This window comes from Ananas comosus, unplaced genomic scaffold (assembly GCF_001540865.1).
Source record: "Ananas comosus cultivar F153 unplaced genomic scaffold, ASM154086v1, whole genome shotgun sequence".
Taxonomy (NCBI): Eukaryota; Viridiplantae; Streptophyta; class Magnoliopsida; order Poales; family Bromeliaceae; genus Ananas; species Ananas comosus.
This window is the reverse complement of record NW_017893460.1, coordinates 1-18,443: the sequence shown is the minus strand read 5'-3', so window position 1 is coordinate 18,443 and position 18,443 is coordinate 1. Positions and strand designations below refer to the sequence as shown.

Sequence of the window (18,443 nt, the reverse complement as noted above, 5' to 3'; positions counted from 1 at the left end):
CCCTCTCCCTGAGGCATCTCGACACTAACAGTCATGCAGGTTAGCGAAGTCTAGAGAATGCCTAGACTTCTCCGCTGTTACCGGCTTACCGATCAGCTTGTACAGATTCCCCACCTTCTCTCCCTTCATGGCTACCATAGCACTCTTTTTCACCTTGACGACTCCACCTGAAATGCTAATAGAACAACCAATAGAGTCAAGAGTACGAAGCGATATCAAATTCAATCTAAGACCCGGAATGTGTCTCACATTCGTCAACGTTCTAACCACACCATCAAACATCTTTATTTTTACTGTTCCGATACCGACCATCTTGCAGCTAGTGCGATTGCCCATCATAACACTACCGCTTTCACAAGATTTATAAGTATCAAATAAAGATTTGTCCGGAGTCATGTGACAAGAACAACCCGAATCCAATATCCAGTCATTGAGAGATTCTGAACCTGTAGAAACCGTCAAAACATCCTGACTAGTGTCGCTAGCTACGCTCGCCGTATCTGCAGAGGAATCTAGTTTTCGCAGCCAAACCTTCCTCTTCTCGCAGTTTCTTTTCACGTGGCCCTCTTTCTTGCAGAAGTAACACTTCACCTTTTTCGATTTTGACTTGGAACAGGATCTTCCTTTACCTACATCACGTTCGCTAGATCGTCCCCTTCCTCCACTTGTATCATTTACGACCAAACCTACACTGCTATCTTCGGTACTCGCCTGCAACCTGATCTCTTCAGATAAAAGTGTCGATGTAACATCTTCCATCTTTAGAGTTTGCTTCCCGTACAGTATGGTGGTCACTAAGTGATTGTAGGACGACGGAAGTGATGTAAGAAAAATCAACGCCTTATTGTCCTCGTCAACCTTGACATTAATGCTGAGCAAATCCGCAATAATTTTATTAAAGGTGTTCAAGTGTTCCGTTATTGCCGTACCTTCCTTCATGCGTAGCCCATATAATTTTTGCTTTAGGTACAGCACGTTCGAGAGGCTTTTGGTCATGTACAGCTTCTCTAGCTTGTCCCACATGCCGACTGTAGTTTCTTCATCCATTACGTTATACATCACCTCATCTACTAGACATAATATAATTGTATTCACCGCCCGCAGATCAATATCCTCCCAATCTTCGTCGCTCATCGATGTCGGCTTTTTCGATTTTCCGAGCAACGCCTTATGAAGGCCCTGTTGAACCAGAAGGGCGTTCACTCTTTTCTGCCACAGACCGAAGTTTCCTTTACCGTCAAATTTCTCCACCTCAAACTTAGAAGACGAGACTTTCGACATATCTGATGTAGCACGAACCTTACGCTCTGATAGCACGGATGGATCGTCCGTCATGTGCTACCAACAAAGATGCACGAAAAATAGAAAAAATCGACCGAATGGTAAAAGAAATAAATGCAGAAAGAAGAAACCAAGATTTACGTGGTTCGGCAATTGCCTACGTCCACGGGGAGAGCGAGAGAGATGTATTCCACTATATGAAGAAATAAAAGTACAAGCTTACACCTTATGTCTTCTCCGGCTAAAAAATCAAGAACCTTATAGTGAATCCCACCTTTCTTCTCCAACGAAAACTCCAAGAAAATACCGAAAAAGTTTTTCGTAAAACCGAGAAGACCAAATGAGAGAAGTATAGAAACTCTAACCAAATTCCTTTATGCCGTTGTTTCGAAGAATCCGAACCGCTCAAGTAATTGGTCGAGAACCGTTGCTCCTGCTGATCCGACGTCGCATGCAAAGGTGCAGCCTTCTTATGCCGTACGGATGGTGCTATGTTAATTAATTAGCCAATACACCTTATGCTAATTAATTTGCTTCTATGCACCCGAAGCCGTACGGTCCACTATGGCTAATTAATTAAGCCTCTTCCTCAGCCTCTTCCGTATGGCCACAGGAGACACCGTGTATTAATTAGCCGGACCATGAATGCTAATTAATTTATCCACGCGCCTCACCAAGCCGTACATGCATATGCATGTATATATAGAGAGGGATTTGGCTCAATCCTACTCTAATTCAATATGATTATTGAATATAGAGTGTTATATGGAAACCAATCCTAGTCCACCTACGATTCCAATTTAAAGTAGGATCCACCAAAAATAAATCCTTATGAGATCCTATTTATTTATTTTTTTTCATAAACCCGATGTATGAACCAAACCAATAAAAAAGAAGGTATATCTTTAACAGCCATCATATATAGAACACACAGATTATTACTCTTTAACCTTCGCGCGCTTCGCTAATTAAACATACATCTCCAAATCTCAATCTTCAAAATATGTAATTTAATATATTATCCTTCCTTACAGAGAAATCAAATTAGAAGAAGAAGAAGAAGAGGGAAAAAAAAAAAAAAAGGTGCTCCAGCAGGAGGAAGAAGAAGAAGAAAAAGAAAAAGAGAAAAAACAAATTGCTCATGCAGGAAGAAGAAGAAGAAGAAGAGCCCACCTGGCGGTGCTCCGGCGGCGCGCCCGCCTAGCCTTCGTTTTTTTTTTTTCGGCGAAAAAAAAAAAGAACGAGAGAACGAAGAGGAGAGAGAAAGAGAAAAAAGAAAAAGTAATAAGGGTATTTTGGTCAGTTTGCTGAAAAAACGGACCGAATCTGCAAAAATGAAAAAGGTGACCCGGTTTTGCAAAAGTCTAAAATAAGTGGATTTTTTATGCAAAAAGGTCAAATGGCCACTACCTTTTTAAAATAAAAAAAAAAAATTGAACGATTTCTGCGTCTCTACTCTAAGACTTCGTTTGGGATTGCGGGGAGATTGCGTTACATGCGGTGAGAAAGTACGTTGGAAAAATACCTATTTGTTTCCGTACGTAATATTGCGTTCCGCATATCGCGATGAGTTAGTTACGATATATTTTCTGCAGTCCCACCGGAGAACGCAGAAGCATATCCCTATATAGTTTTTTCTCAACTCCATTTTATCTAATAGCGTTAGAAAGATCTCAATACCAAACTAAGCCTCATACGTTTACAAATCTCATAATGTTTTTTAATCTACTCTTTTTAGATATTTTAGGTTTAATATATTAGACCAAATGTATATCGTGTGGTGCATATAGCGTATGTATACACTGGGTACAGGCATTTGTTTCTTTCTGCATAATCTGGTGTTTGGTAACACATAAACTTAGTAAAAATAGTTTAAGAGATATTAAATTATAGAAAAAATAATAATCCAATTGTTAGTATTTGGTTTGGCGTAAAACGAAATTAAGATTGAAGCACAAGTGTTCTGTTTGAAAGAAAAGAAAATAAAATATGTAGAAAAGTAGATGTGTGATGGAGGACAGATATTGACTTTTTAGTTTTTATTTTTTCATCCAAAAATAATTTGCAAAATCGTATACGGTGCGTCTCTTAAAGTATATAATTATTTGTCACTGAAAAGTGTAAAATACGCAAACCAAATCTCCTAAAATCTAATATTAATATTCGACCGAAAAACTATTTTCGACCTGAGCTATTTATTTGAATGCATGAATATCTTATTCGGTCTCTCTGTTCTATTTATTCAAGAACTGTATAGTATTTGGTAGATTAGAATTTTCATCAATTTAATGGTTTTAATTATCTTTTTGCAAACAAAACTGAAACAACCAATAGCTAATAGAGGTATTAAACTTCACAAAATTTTCGCTTTAACTAACTCAAATAACTGAAATAAAAAAAAACCATATTAGAATCTAAGAACAGTGTCAATAAAAAACAAAAATAATTGCCAAGTTGAGGGGCCTATTTCGCAATGGCGTATAGTTGCAGTGGTCTCATTAGAATTTTACCTCAAAAAAAAAAAAAAAATTATGTCTCTGAAAACAACAGTTCGAAAAATAAGGAACTGCACAAAGGAGCGTAGACAGAAAATTTGAATCAAAACCAACCTTACAGAGATTGAAGACTGAACTGAACATCAGCAACAGTCGTCGGTCTGTTTGAGTTTTGAGTGTGCTTTTCTGTCGTCAATGCATTAGGAAATTAATTTTTTTTCTGTTTTGGCAAATCGTAAAGAAAGAAAAAGCAAGCAGCTGAAAGACGTGGTTGCAAGTTGATGCCTGCTGCAGTGTAGGCCTCATTTTCATTTTACGGTGAAATGTCGGTATAAGTGTTATCGACGGAGTGTCTGTCAAATTTGCCCCGGAAAGTGGATACAACCTGCATTAAAAACTTGGAGTTGTTATACTGCTAGAGAAACATAAAAATTGATTGATGTTTTAGCTACCTCAGAGAAGCTCAACAACTTCATCATATAACAGACAAAAACAGAACAAGCTTATGACTGGGCTATGCGATTTGCTATTTGTGCAGGAATCAAACACAAAATTATCTTTAATATATACGCATATAAATTGAGGGGAAACAAAATTGAAGCATTTAATCTCCTTGCCGCAAAAGAGGGCAATTTCTTTCTTAAAGATTTTACATTAGTTCGGCTGCTATACACACACACACACAAACAAAAACGCATGGAATATATGTTACTCTGATCCTGCACCAACAAAACTGAAGAACACAAGCATGCAGTAAGACATTAGTCTTTTTTTTCCATATTCTTATGAATAAATTGATGGACCATGACCATGTATGGGAGTCATATATGACAATAAGAGCCTTTTTCACTATTGCGCCAAAAAAGAAAGAGAAGAGAAAATAAGTAGTATGATTTTAATCTTGTTTTATGCCAGATAAGAAAAATAGATTCGAGCACCAATAGGGGGTCCTAATCCTTACATGTTCCTGCACCACCAAAATAGAACATAAGCAGCTACTCTTGCTTTATATTCTTGAAAAATTTGGGAGAAATATATATATATAGGAGTGCTATACCATTACTACTGCCCTGAACCAAGAAATTTAACAAACTTAAAAAGCTTTTGTCATGCTTCTCTTATGTTCTAACTCATCAGCGAGACTTCGCATCTTGTTTGTACTCCTAGAGAGAGAAATTACTGCACAATTAGTCATATTTAACTTTAGAAAGCAATTGACATGCTAGCGCAATTAACATATGTTATATTCATGACATTGTTTGTTAAGACTAGCACAATGTATTATATTCATGACTAGCACAATATATTCATGACATTGCGCTTTTTGGGGTTTTTTGGGGCTTTGATTTTTGTTTTTGGTTTTTTTTGGTTTCTGGGTTCCTGCTCCTAGATCTTGATTGCGATCAACCCATGCTGTTCTTGCCGTTCTGTTTTTTCGCCTTACTAGACTGCTCCTATACTCTCTGTTCTGACTTTGTTAAAATAGGGTATACCCCTGTTTAATCAAAAAAAAAAAAGACTAGCACAATGTATTATAGGAGGCAATTAGTGCTTTATTCCCTTTTTATGTATCCAAATCATAAAATGAGAGTACAAAATGTAAAAATTCCATTGAGGATGCTAATTAAAAAGGAACCTGGCTACTCTTGCATTATCTGAAAAAAGGTAAGCAATTAATCCCGTAAGAAATGAGATAACTTTGTTAAGACTGAATGAGATGTATGTAGTTCATTAATTAAGACCAAAATGAATTGCATTATTTACAACAAAGGGTTACGAGATGAAGGGGGGTAGAGTGTACTTACAATTAATATGCATCATCATCACGATCTGCAAATAATGCTATGTAATCCTCACAAAACGGATGTTGGCAATCTTGGGCCAATCAAGGCCTATATTCTCTTGGCATCGCTCCTTCAACACAGGGTGACAGCTGTTGATGACTAGACAACGCAGTGAAGTAGGTAGATCTGGAAGTGACTGGATGAGATTAGCATCTTCCACACCCAAAATGACGAGGGAGCACAGTTTTGTCATGCTGCGGGGTAGGGACTGAAGGGAGCGTGCATTCCATATGCAAAATCGTTCGAGGGCAGCGTGATTTTGTAGTAGCCATTCCTCAGGTAAGGAGGCGAGTCGTGAAGCATCAGAGAGAGTCAACGAGCAGACGGAGGAGAGACTTCTCAATGGCTCCATGAGCAGAAGCGCGTGGTGGTCAATTGATAGTCTACCATTCTTCAAAAAGCAGTCCAGTACTGTATTCTTTTTTTGGCCGACATCATTTGGGAACGGAGGCTGCAGCAGAAGGGCAACTTCAATTAGCTTGTCACACCCTTCAATATCTAAAGAACGGAGGGATACGAGAGCTTGTATTCCACCAAATGATGACAGTTCTTTGCAGTTCTTTATGTCTAAGCGGGAAAGCATCGTCCACCGTGCACACACTTGTGCCGGGGGAAGGGATGCTATCCTTGCACAATCGAGTAATTCCAACCATATAAGAGAGGTTAAATCCGCTGACCACAGCAGTGGCACCTCGAGGTCGCCAAATGACCAAGTAGTGAGATGACCGAGTACAGAGGGCAGTTCGATGTCTGAGATCCTACGTTTTGTCAACTTCGGGCAATTTTCTATGTGCAAGGTTTTTATGGCTTTGAATTTTCCAAAAAGCTCCGATGGAACATATTCGATCTTCTTACAGTGTCTGATGATTAAGTTTTCAAGAGCCTGAAAATGTTCTTGCTACCGCAAGAAAGAAAAGATGTAAAAGATATTTAAGTCCGGGCAATCACAGCCATGCAAATACGAATTGGTGTTTGGATACAAGGGTAAAGTTTAAATTGCCCCCGTGTGATTTAACTCATTTTAAACTTGCCACCTTGCAGTTCAAAAAGTTTTACTTTGCCCTCCTGTAGTTTAAGTTTTATTTCATCAAAAAAGTTCTATATGAAATAGTGTGGCCAATTAAAAATATTTAAAAAATGCTTTTTGAACTACAGGGAGGGGGGTGCAAAACGATACTTTTTTGAACTACAGGAGGGGCAAGTGAAAATGAGCTAAACCTCAGGGTAGAAATTTAAACTTTACAAAATAAAGCACTTACATTGTTGTTTGCGTAATCTTGATTTATTGTTGGTAAAGCGGTCAATCCGACATTATAAATATGCAAATCTCTTAGACCATAATGCAGAGTAGGAATTCCTCTCAAATTAGGGCAATCAGAAATAGACATAGACTGAAGTTGAGGAAACATGCACCTGTCATCAATTCCAATCCACTCCTCCAAGTTAGGCATATCCCATAAAAGTAACTTCTTCAACGATGGAAAGGCACATCCATTGTTGCTTCCAAAGAATGACCAATCTATTTGCTTTATTGCATGCAGTCCCTGCAAGAAAAGATGCTGGAGCGAAGAAAACTGCCAAAGAGGCGGGAGGTGCTCCCATCTTTTACAATCAATTAGCTCGATGGTTGTCAAATTGACAAGAGACAGATTTGTCATCCAACATGGAGATTTAGCACCTTGGTATTGTTGAATGCGCATCTTCTTGAGATTGATATGTGGACAGAGGTTATCGAGGAGCTGCTCATCCGCTTCTGCACTATTGGAGTGGCCTTCAGACCATCGCAATCCCAATGATTTGAGATATTTTTTCTCGTTTAAATTGGCCTCGATGGCTTCTTCAGAACTCTTCACATTTTCAAGTTTCCTAATACACAGGTGACGAAGGTCCCTGAGGTTCTTTAGTTCACCAATTTTGTAACCACTCTTCTCTTGAACGATAAAATTTTTTAATATGTGGATGAAGGGTAATTTGCTAATATAAGGAATATTTTCTATCACATCATCGGAAACATCTAATGAACGCAAATTGACCAAGTTGGTCAAGGCATCATATTCAATGCTTTCATTCACAACTTTCTGTAGTGAAAGAGATAGGTAGCGGAGGTGTATCAAGCTACTAAGTGCATTGGGCAGTTTATAAGAGTGAAAATTCACATCTAAGATCAATAAGCGTAACTTTCTAAACCCTTTTATAACCTCGATAAATTCAAGTGCATGATCTGCATTATGCCTATTGTCCTCTTTAACAGAAATGACTAGAGTGTGCACATTCTTAAGATTGGAGATCTCTCTAATAGAAAGAAGATTAAGCATTTCGACAGATAAGTGTCGAACTGTTTTTGGAATAATATTTTCTGCAACATCACCTCCTATTTTGATGCATTCTCCTAGAGAAACAGATCGTGCTAGGTCATGCAGCAGATCGTGCATAAAATACTTTTTAGTAATTTCCACCCTATTATCATGGGTTTTACAGGTAAAGAATGATTTTCTTGTCAAAAGATTTAAATACTCCTTTCCGATATCCTCTGGCCTTTCCCTGCCACAAATAGATTGTGGAATCAGACCCGAACCAATCCACATATTGACCAACTTTTTTCTCTTAAACATATGATCCTGCGGAAATAAACTACAATATCTAAAGCAGAGTTGTAAGTTTGTGGATAAGTGATCGTAGCTTAATCTTAAAACTTTCATGATGTCGTCGTTTCCTTGTTGTAATTTCACATTGTCTTTTTCCAGGATTTTCTTCCAATATTCATAGTCCATGCAGGAGTTCAGCATTCCTCCCATGACCTTTATGGCCACTGGGCATCCTCCAAGTTTCTTCGCTATCTGTTCGCCAATCAGTTGCAAGTTTTTATAATCATCAGGATTCACACCGAGGAATGCATGCTTATTGAAAAGCAACATATAGTCGCTCTCCTCCAACTTATTTAGATTTAATGATTCCTGTTTGCATTTCATCACTTTTGCCGCCATATCTGCAACCGAACGCATCCGAGTTGTCAACAGAATCTTGCTTCCTCTCTGTCCGAATTTCAAAGGAGCAACCAATTTCTCCCACGCCATCATTTTATCATCGTTCCAAACATCATCCAGTATGAGCAAAAACCTCTTCGACGTTAGTTTTTGTTTAAGATTCTCATGGAGTGCATGTAGACTGTTGTCGCCAAAATGCTCCCTACTTACACATTCTAAAATCTTTTTTGTTATCACAGTTACATTGAACTCCTGAGAAATGCAAACCCACACAATCGGGTCGAAGTACTCTTGCACTCTTTCGTTGCGATAGACCAATTGAGCAAGAGTGGTCTTCCCGATCCCGCCCATACCAACAATTGTAAAAGTGGAGACATTGACATCGGCATCTCCCGGTTCGATCAGCCATTCAACTATCAGGTCCCTCTCCTCGTCTCGTCCGAGCACCTCACTTTCGGTTAGCAAGGAGCTAGTCTCGCGAGCATTCTTAATTTCCTCGAGTTTCTGACACTTAACGCGAGGGCCATATAACCCAGTAACAAGATGAAGGAGTGGCCCCATACCAGCAATGACCCGATCCAACCCCTTGACGGCCTCCCTCAACCGCTTCAGTGTGTCATCGCTAAATATACGATTAACGAAACTATCAAACTTTCTCTTGCAGTTAGATAGAATACCACGCACCTTGTCATCTCGATCTTGTATAGTCTTTTGTAACTCGTAGTACTCCAGCTCGTCGAGCACGTCCTCCGCATTCTCCACGGCGTCTCTGAGCTGCCACAGCCACGTTTCCAGCGCCTTGTTCTGCACCATGACCGGTGCACCCCCCACGACCGCAGTCAAGACTGCCTGGACCTGCGGAAGGGCGTGCTGCAGCCGTTCGAGCTCGTCTTGCATGCCGCAGGTTGCCGGGCATGCCTCGAGGTAGGATGAGCAAGTGCTAACGAGATTCTCAATGATTGCCGACGCCGCCGATTCGGCTATGAAAGGTAAAGCCATAATCCTCCGAATAGCTCTAACTCCTACTACTTCACCACTACTCAGGCAAATGAGAATCAGGAAGTTGAGCGTGCAAAGAAGAAGGATTAATTTAGGAGGAGATATAATTAATGCAAGCTGTAGAAAAAAGTGGCACGTTTTGGAAAAAACACCACATCTCTAGATATTTTAGACTTTGTCGGGATTGAGTGATATGTACCTTGAGAAAATATGATGAAAAAAACATTTGATTTATATCTGTAAAAAAGAAATTATCATATATAATTTTTGCAGCGAAAAATATAGAACCATTTCTCCGCACACTTTTCTTCTAACTCCTTTTTTTTTTTTTCCATTATTTGTTTAGACCCTATCCGGATACATAAATTTGTTATTTAGTATATCTTCGTGATATACTTAATAAGTTTATACATCTGGTGGATGGAGAATGTGATTAAATGTTTAAAATCGGGTACTACATACATTTAGCCTTCGAGTTATTTTTTAGGATAAATAAATCATTTCGTATTTGAAATATGTTATGCTATTACCTTTTTTTTTATAATGACACTAAAAATTTTCATGCCGAATAAATTATTCTTAAATATTTTATTTCGGCTTCCAAACAAGCCCTTAATCTTTTTCTATTTAAATCAAATCCACACCTAGAACTCCTTAAAAAGCTTTAAGCCCAAATATAACAACATTTTCCAATGACTTAAGCTTTCGAAGAATAATGATTGCTTCATATTATTTAACATAATATCAGAATGAGAGATTCCAAATTTGAATCCCACCGGACCCTTGCCTCGTAATTTCCACTTATTTAACTCAACGTACGTACTTCAAGGCGGGAGCATTAGAGCATATAAAAAAAGATTCAAGCCCAACTATACGGAGGAATGCTGAACATAATTATTAAAAAAAATATCATTATGTAACAATTTAAGCTTTTAATAGAGATAGCTGGTTGTTTCGCAATTTTTAACAAGGTATATAATACATAGCAAAGATATATAAAATGGGGGCAGTAGTTTCTCGAATGTTTATGAGAAAAAGAGAGGAAATGAAATTGAAGTTTCATAGAGAAGACTTATACAAGTCAAAGTGCAAGAAATTTGTCCCCCTTCCGTAACTACCAACCAAACTCAATTATTGCATATAACTACATCATATACACGGCATTTCTAAAAGTCCTTGGTAGAGATTTTAATATTAAAATTTATATTAAAATACAAAAAAAAAATTCTGTAAATAATTATTTTTTATTTTTTTGATTTTAAAAGATTTATATTTTGTCTGCTTAAAATTTCAGATTTTTTTTAAGACAGTTCCGGCGTTAACGAACTAGGTGAAATGACAAAACTACCGTTACTCATTCTGGAGAGAAAAAATAATTTTTAATATATTTTCAGTATTTTTAATCACGTATTCTGTATATCTAGTTATGAATTATAAGAATAGATGGAAAAGTGACGGAACGCTGACGGTTGGAACCAAGTGTATAAACTTGAAATTTTGAGAACCAAAAATGAAAATTTTTGCAAATTAGTAGAAGAAGGTGAAAAGACGAACATTTATAGAAAAATATTCTGTATTACTCTAAAATTTAACTAGTGCTTTACGGCCGCATTATAGACAATTATTGATTTTTTTTTATTTTACTTGATGTTAGTGTAATAAGTTTTTCCCCAAATCTTGTTTTTTTTTAGGAAAAACTTCAAAAAACCCCCTGTGGTTTCGCACTTTCTCACTTTAGTATCTCGTGGTTTAAAGTGTATCAATTTGCCCTCCTGTGGTTTTGTTTTTATCTTTTCGGCGGCTTTTTTCTTAATATTTTGTTAAATTATATACAAAAAACTTCAGATACTCATATAGATTTATTGAATATTTACTTTAATACACTTTAATTTTAACTTTGTAACTGATTTAAGAAAAAAAATAATAAAATTGATAATAAAAAGAAAAAAAACGAAACCATAGGGAGGCAAATTGATTCACCTTAAACCATATGGTACTAAAGTGAGCAAGTGCGAAACCACAGGGTGGTTTCTGAAGTTATCCCATTTTTTTATATTAGTCCCTTTACTGTTCTAGATCACATTAGTTGAATTGGGCTCGGATTTTAAAAGTTACTCATAAAAAAACTACGTGGAAATAATTGCATAAGGGAATTAATTATTGGCTCCACCTTTTGTATTTACATGGTCTATGTATAGAAATTAAAAAAAAAAAAAAAAAATTTGACATTGGTTCCTTATAATTAATTCCCTGTAACACAATATATTTTTACTTTGCCACCTTGTCGTTCAAAAAATTGCACTCTTTTCTCCTATATTGAATAGCAAATATATTACTACAAAGTTTAACTTTTTATTTTTAGCTCGGCAAAAGTCCAGTAATATTCATATTTGCCCCTGTAGTTTGTTACCGTTAGAGTATTTTTTATTTATTTTAACAGAAAATAAGAAAAATAATATTTTTACCCTTACGAATATATCCCTCCAAAAATTCATTATACAGAAATGCCCTCCCAAAAAATATTTTATCCAATAATATAAGAAAAGTAAAAATATCAATTTAACTCATCCACTAATCATGGTTAAATATTTTACTCATGGTTAACTATATTTTTTTTTAACGGATCCTAACAGTGGGGATATATTTAAAAACGGTTGGACTTTTTTACAGGAATGAAAATAAAAAAGTTAAACTTTATAGGAATACATCTGTTATTCAATATGTTTACAGGGAGTTGTATGCAATTAGCCCAAAATTTTATGTCCAATGACGTGGCAAAGTAAAAAAAATTATAGGACGACAAAATGAAAAATGCGCTAAACCGTAGAATAGTTAAGTGTAACTTTTTGAACCATTGGATGGAAAAATAAAAATAAGTTAGGCAATTTAAAGTTTATCCTTTTCAAAATTCATAATGTTTCAAATGTAGTATCACACAACACATAGGTGCGGTGCATAGAGTGCATGTGTACACTGGGTACAGGCAATTGTTTCCCGTAGCAGAAAATGCGCGGTGATTTGGTTACACATAAAACTACCAAAAATAATTTTATTGAAATATTAAATTATAACAAAAAAAAATTAGCACTGAATGGTTTTAATCATCTTATTATAGCAAATAAAACTGAATCAACCTACAGCTAATAGAGCCATTAAACTAAACAAAATTTTCACTTCAACAAGCTAAAATAACTCCCAAAAAAAAAAATGAAGTTAAGATGGTGTAAACCAAAAAAAAAAAAAAAAAAAAAAAAAAGAAGGGAAAAATTAGAATCAAACTAAATTTATACAGATTGAAAATTGAACTGAATATGATCACAACAACTGCTGAAATGGTCCCACATCATCAAAATTCTGATCTGAAGCTCGGAAAATCAGAATCAAGCCCAAACTTATACAGATTGAAGACTGAACTGAACATGAACATGAACGACAACTGCCGAAAATGATCCCGCAGCGTCAAAATTCTGATCCGAAGCTCGTTATTTTCCTTAAATTAAGCAAATGCAATCAATCACTTTAAGCAGCAAATAAAGTGATGTCCTGCTATCTTGCCATTAGTAATGTAATTAATTATACTTCTCTACTAAGAAATCAGATTAGTCCCACAACCTAACCTGAAAATATTCTTTATCTTGCTAGTTAATTGGTCTCCTAGGGAAGATTAATTAAGCAGTAAAACAGAATAACCAGTAAAATTAAGCTACACTAAAGACACCAATCACATTATATATATAGGCTGCTATGTACATGTAGTAGTCTTATTCCAATCCTGCAACAAGAAAAATAGGAGAGAATATGTACACAAATTAAGCAGTAAAACTTTAACCATCCTTCGTAACAAGGACGAAATCGATAGACGATAATAAGAGGAGTCTTTTTAATTCATACACCACCTAGAATATAAAGAAAATAGAAAATAGAAAATAGAAATCGATGGAGTCTTTAATTCGTTCTTACACAACCAAACATAGAATATTAGAAGTAACACTTCAGTCTTTAATAAATCTTAAGTTTGTTTAGAAAGTGCAAAGATAGTAAAAGTATATATGAAACTGCAGGATGTGGTTGCAAGTTCATGTGTGCTGTTGCAGTTTTGCTCTCATATTCCTTTTACAACGAGTCAGCCGAGCCTTATTGACAGAGCATCTACTAAATTTACTCCCAAATTGATACAACCTGCATTAAAAAAACATATAAACTTTAACAAAATTTGAATATAATTTATACCACTGAAATTAAGCTCACAAACTTAATTAATCAGGGTACTAATTATGCTGCTGAAAGAAAAAAGAAAAAAAAAGGTTTGAAACACATTCTAAACCAATGTTTAAACTAGGCTCAACAACTTTGATCATCAGATAGTAGACAAAACCAAACAAGCTCGATCACCAGGCTATGAGATTTGCTACTTGTGCAGGAATCAAACAGTAAATTAATTATTTTTAGGATAATTTCATCCATAAAGATTTTACATTAATTTGGCAATAGAAAAAAAGAAAAAAAAATGCAATGCATGCAGTAAGATTAAGGCACAGGGAGTCCTAAGCCTAAATACTGTATATGTTCCTGCACTGCCAAAATAGAATCTTGTTATATTCCTGAAAGAATTGAGAGAAATATATACATAGGAGTCTTATACAATTACTCGAACGCTTTTGTCGCGCGTCGTCTCTTAAGTTGTAACTCATCACCGGAGAACTAGTCCTATTTACTTTACAAAGCATGCAATTGCCATACGACTGTATTCATTACACCGTTTATCTTACAAGTCGACCAATCCGACCACCGAGCACCATGTATTAATTAATTATGAGGGGCAATTAGCGCTATATATGTTCCCTTATTATGTATCCAAATCGTATTAAAATAATTAAGGGTACAAAATATAAAAAAAAATTCTATTTAGGATGCATGCTAATTATTAAAAACGAACCTGGCTGCTCCTGCATTGTCCAGAAAGGCCAAGTAGTAGTCCTGTAACAAATGAGATAAAACTTGTTACGACCGAAGAACACCGAAATGAATTGCATTAATTGCAGAGAGTAGCATGGGTGATGAAGGGTGGTAAAGTAAGCATGCAATATATATGCATCATCATCACCTCCGCAAATGCTATTCAATCCTCACATCAGGGATGTGGGCAATCTTGGGCCAATCGGGGCCTATATTCTCTTGGCATTGCTCCTTCAACACGGGGTGACACCCGGTGATCTTTAGAGAATACAGTGAAGTAGGCAGATCTGGAAGTGACTGGATGAGATTAGCATCTTCCACAACCAAAACGTCGAGGGAGCACAGTTTTTTCATGCTGAGGGGTAGGGACAGAAGGGAGCGTGCATTCCATATGTGTAACTCTTTGAGGGTGGTGTGATTTTGTAGCCATCCCTCAGGTAAGGAGGTGAGTCGCGAAGCATCAGAGATAGTCAAATTGCTGATGGAGGAGAGACTTCTCAATGGCTCCAAGAGCAGGAGAGCGTGGTGGTCAATTGATAGATAATCAAGCTTCAAAAGGCAGTCCACTGCATTCTTTTTTTGGCCGAGATCGTTTGGGAACGGAGGTTGCTGCAGCAGGGCAACTTCAATTAGCTTGTCGCACCCGCTAATTGCTAAAGAACGGAGGGATACGAGAGCTTGTATCCCACCAAATGATGACAGTTCTTTGCAGTTGTGTATGGATAAGAGGTAAAGCATCGTCCATTGTGCACACACTTGTGCTGGGGGAAGGGATACTATCCTTGCACAATCGACTAATTCCAACCGAGTAAGAGAGGTTAAATTCGCTGACCACAGCAGTGGCGCCTCAAGCTCGCCACATGACCCAATACTGAGAACACCGAGTACAGAGGGCACTTGGATGTCCGAGATCCCACGTTTTGTCAACTTCGGGCAATCTCCTATGCACAGGGATATTATGGCATTGAATTTCCCAAAAAAATCTGTTGGAAAATATTCGAGCTTCTCACATTCTCCGATGACTAAACTTTCAAGAGCCTGAAAATGTTCTTGCTGCTGCAAGAAAGAAAAGATGTAAAAGATATGTTAAGTCCGAGCAACCACAGCTATGCAAATGCGAATTGGTGTTTTGATATAAGGGCAAACTTCAAATTGCTACCGTGTGATTTAACTCATTTTCACCTTGCCACCTTGCGGTTCAAAAAGTTTTACTTCGCCCTCCTGTTGTTTAATTTGTATTTCATCAAAAAAAATTCTATATAAAATAGAGTGGCATATTAAAAATGTTTTAAAAAAATTATAGGATAGCAAAGTGAAAAATGAACTAAACCAAAGGAGGCAAAGTGTAACTTTTTAAACCACGAGATAGACAAAAATAAAAATAGGCTAAACCACGGGGGGAAGGGGGCAAAGTGATACCTTTTGAAGTAAGGGGGGCAAGTGAAAATAATCTAAACCTCAGGAGAAATTTGAAGTTTATAAAATAAAGCACTTACATTGTTGTTTGCGTAATCCTGATTTATTGTTGGAAGAGCAGTCAATCCGACCTTTGAAATAAGCAATTGTCTTAGACTATAAGGCAGAGTAGGAATTTCCCTCAAATTAGGGCAGTCAATAATACTCATAAAATGAAGTTGAGGAAACATGCACTTATCATCAATTCCAATCCACTCCTCCAAGTTACGCATGTACCATAACTGTAACTTCTTCAATGATGGAAAGGCACATCTGCTGTTGCTTCCGAAGAATGAACAATCTATTTGCTTTATTGCATACAGTCCCATCAAGCATAGAGATTGGAGCGAAGAATACTGCCCGAGAGGGGGGAGGTGCTCCCATTGTTGACAGAACCTCAGTTCGATAGATGTCAAATTGATGAGCGACAGACCTGTCATCCAACATGGAGATTTAGCACCTTGGTATCGTGCAATGCACAGTTTATTGAGATTGATATGAGGGCAGAGGTTATCGAGGAGCTGCTCATCCGCCTCTGTGCAATTAGAGCGATCTACAGACCAGTCCAACGACAATGATTTGAGACATTCTTTCCCATTTAAATTGGCCTCAATGGCTTCTTCAGAACTCCTCACATTTTCAAGTTCATCAATACGCAGGTGACGAAGGTCCTTGAGGTTCTTCAGTTCACTGATTTTGTAACCATTCTCCTCTCGGACAATAAACTCCTGTAATTTGTGGATGAAGGGTAATTTGCTAATATAAGGAATATTTCTTATCACATGATTGGAAACATCAAATGAACGCAAATTGACCAAGTTGGTCAAGCCATCATATCCAATACTTCTGTTCTCAACGATCTGTTGTGGAAGTGATAGGTAGCGGAGGTGTATCAAGCTATCAAATGCACCAGGTGATTTACTAAAATCAAAATTGTTGCATAAGCTCAATAGGCGTAACTTTTCAAACCCTTTTATAACCTCGATAAATTCAGGTATATTATCCTCTTTAACAGAAGCAATTAGAGTGCGCACGTTCTTAAGAACGGAGATCTCTCTAATGGAAGGAACATTGAGTTTTTCAACAGATAAATGTCGAACAGTCAGTGGAATAGTAATTCTTGCATCATCCCTTCCTATTCTGATGCATTCTCCTCGAGAAACTGATTGTGCTAGGTCATGCAGTAGATCGTGCATAAAATATTGTTTAGTAATTTTCGACCCATTATTATAGGTTGTGCAAGTAAAGAATGATTTTCTTGTCAGAAGATTTAAATACTCCTTTCCCTTATCCTCTGGCCTTTGCCCGCCACAAATAGATTTCGGAATCAGACCCGAACCTATCCACATATTGACCAACTTTTTTCTCTTAAACGTATAATCCTGCGGAAATAAACTGCAATATCTAAAGCAGAGTTGTAAGTCTGTGGGTAAGTGATCGTAGCTTAATCTTAAAACTGCCATGATGTTGTCGTTTCCTTCTTGTAATTTCATCTTGTCTTCTTCCAGGACTTTCTTCCAATATTCATACTCCATGCAGTAGTTCAGCATTCCTCCTATGACTTCTATGGCCAATGGGCTTCCTCCAAGTTTCTTCACTATCTGCTCACCGATTAGCTGCAGGTTTCTATAATCATCAGGGTTCACACCGAGGAATGCATAATTATTGAAAAGCGACATACAGTCGCTCTCCTCCAACTCATTTAGATTTAATGATTCCCGTTTGCATTTCATCGCTTTTGCCGCCATATCCGCAACTGAATCCATCCGAGTTGTCAACAGGATCTTGCTTCCTCTCTGTCCGAATTTCAAAGGTTCAACCAATTGCTCCCACTCCATCGTTTTATCATCGTTCCAAACATCATCCAGTATGAGCAAAAACCTTTTTGATGTAACTTTTTGTTTAAGATCCTCATGGAGAGCCTCTAGACTAGTTGAGTGAGAGTAGTTTAATATCTTTCTTATTATCGCAGCTGCATCAAAGTCCAGAGAAACGCAGACCCACATAATCGAGTCGAAGTGCTCTCGCACTCTTTCATCGCTATAGACTAGTTTAGCAAGAGTGGTCTTCCCGAGCCCACCGATACCAACAATTGTATAAGCGGAGACATCAACATCGCCATCTCCCGGTTTGATCAGCCATTCAACTATTCGGTCCCTCTCCTTGTCTCGTCCGAGCACCTCACTTTTGATTACCGTGGAGCTTGTCTCTCGAGCTTTCATGATATCTTCGAGCTTCTGACGCTTGACACTAGGGCCATAAAACCCATTAACAAGTTGAAGGAATGGCCCCATATCGGCAACGGCCCTATCCAACCCCTTGACGGCCTCCCTCGACCGCTTCAGTGTGTCATTGCTAAAGAAATTAAAGACACTATTAAACTTTCTCTTCAAGTTAGATAGAAGACCACGCACCTCGCCATCTCGAGC

General features: G+C 37.4%; 2 protein-coding genes across 3 annotated transcripts; both read right to left on the bottom strand.

Moving 5' to 3' along the window:
- Positions 1 to 3,724: 3,724 nt before the first annotated feature.
- LOC109706101 (disease resistance protein RGA2-like) lies at positions 3,725 to 9,665 on the bottom strand. Its single transcript, XM_020226909.1, has 3 exons — positions 6,880 to 9,665; positions 5,582 to 6,518; positions 3,725 to 4,161 (listed from the first exon to the last, which is right to left on the bottom strand). The coding sequence occupies exons 1-2, from the start codon at positions 9,601 to 9,603 to the stop codon at positions 5,619 to 5,621; spliced, it is 3,624 nt and encodes a 1,207-aa protein (XP_020082498.1). The 5' UTR covers positions 9,604 to 9,665; the 3' UTR covers positions 3,725 to 4,161; positions 5,582 to 5,618.
- A 4,037-nt stretch (positions 9,666 to 13,702) lies between these two features.
- Positions 13,703 to 18,436, bottom strand: LOC109706099 (putative disease resistance protein RGA3). Of its 2 annotated transcripts, none has more exons than XM_020226906.1 (4): positions 16,056 to 18,436; positions 14,708 to 15,615; positions 14,540 to 14,580; positions 13,703 to 13,782 (listed from the first exon to the last, which is right to left on the bottom strand). In XM_020226906.1, exons 1-2 carry the CDS (start codon positions 18,306 to 18,308, stop codon positions 14,719 to 14,721), a joined length of 3,150 nt encoding a protein of 1,049 aa, XP_020082495.1. In that variant the 5' UTR covers positions 18,309 to 18,436; the 3' UTR covers positions 13,703 to 13,782; positions 14,540 to 14,580; positions 14,708 to 14,718. The 2 variants fall into 2 exon arrangements, with proteins under 2 accessions (XP_020082495.1, XP_020082496.1); XM_020226907.1 differs by having other exon boundaries at positions 14,708 to 15,612.
- Between the last annotated feature and the right edge of the window lie 7 nt (positions 18,437 to 18,443).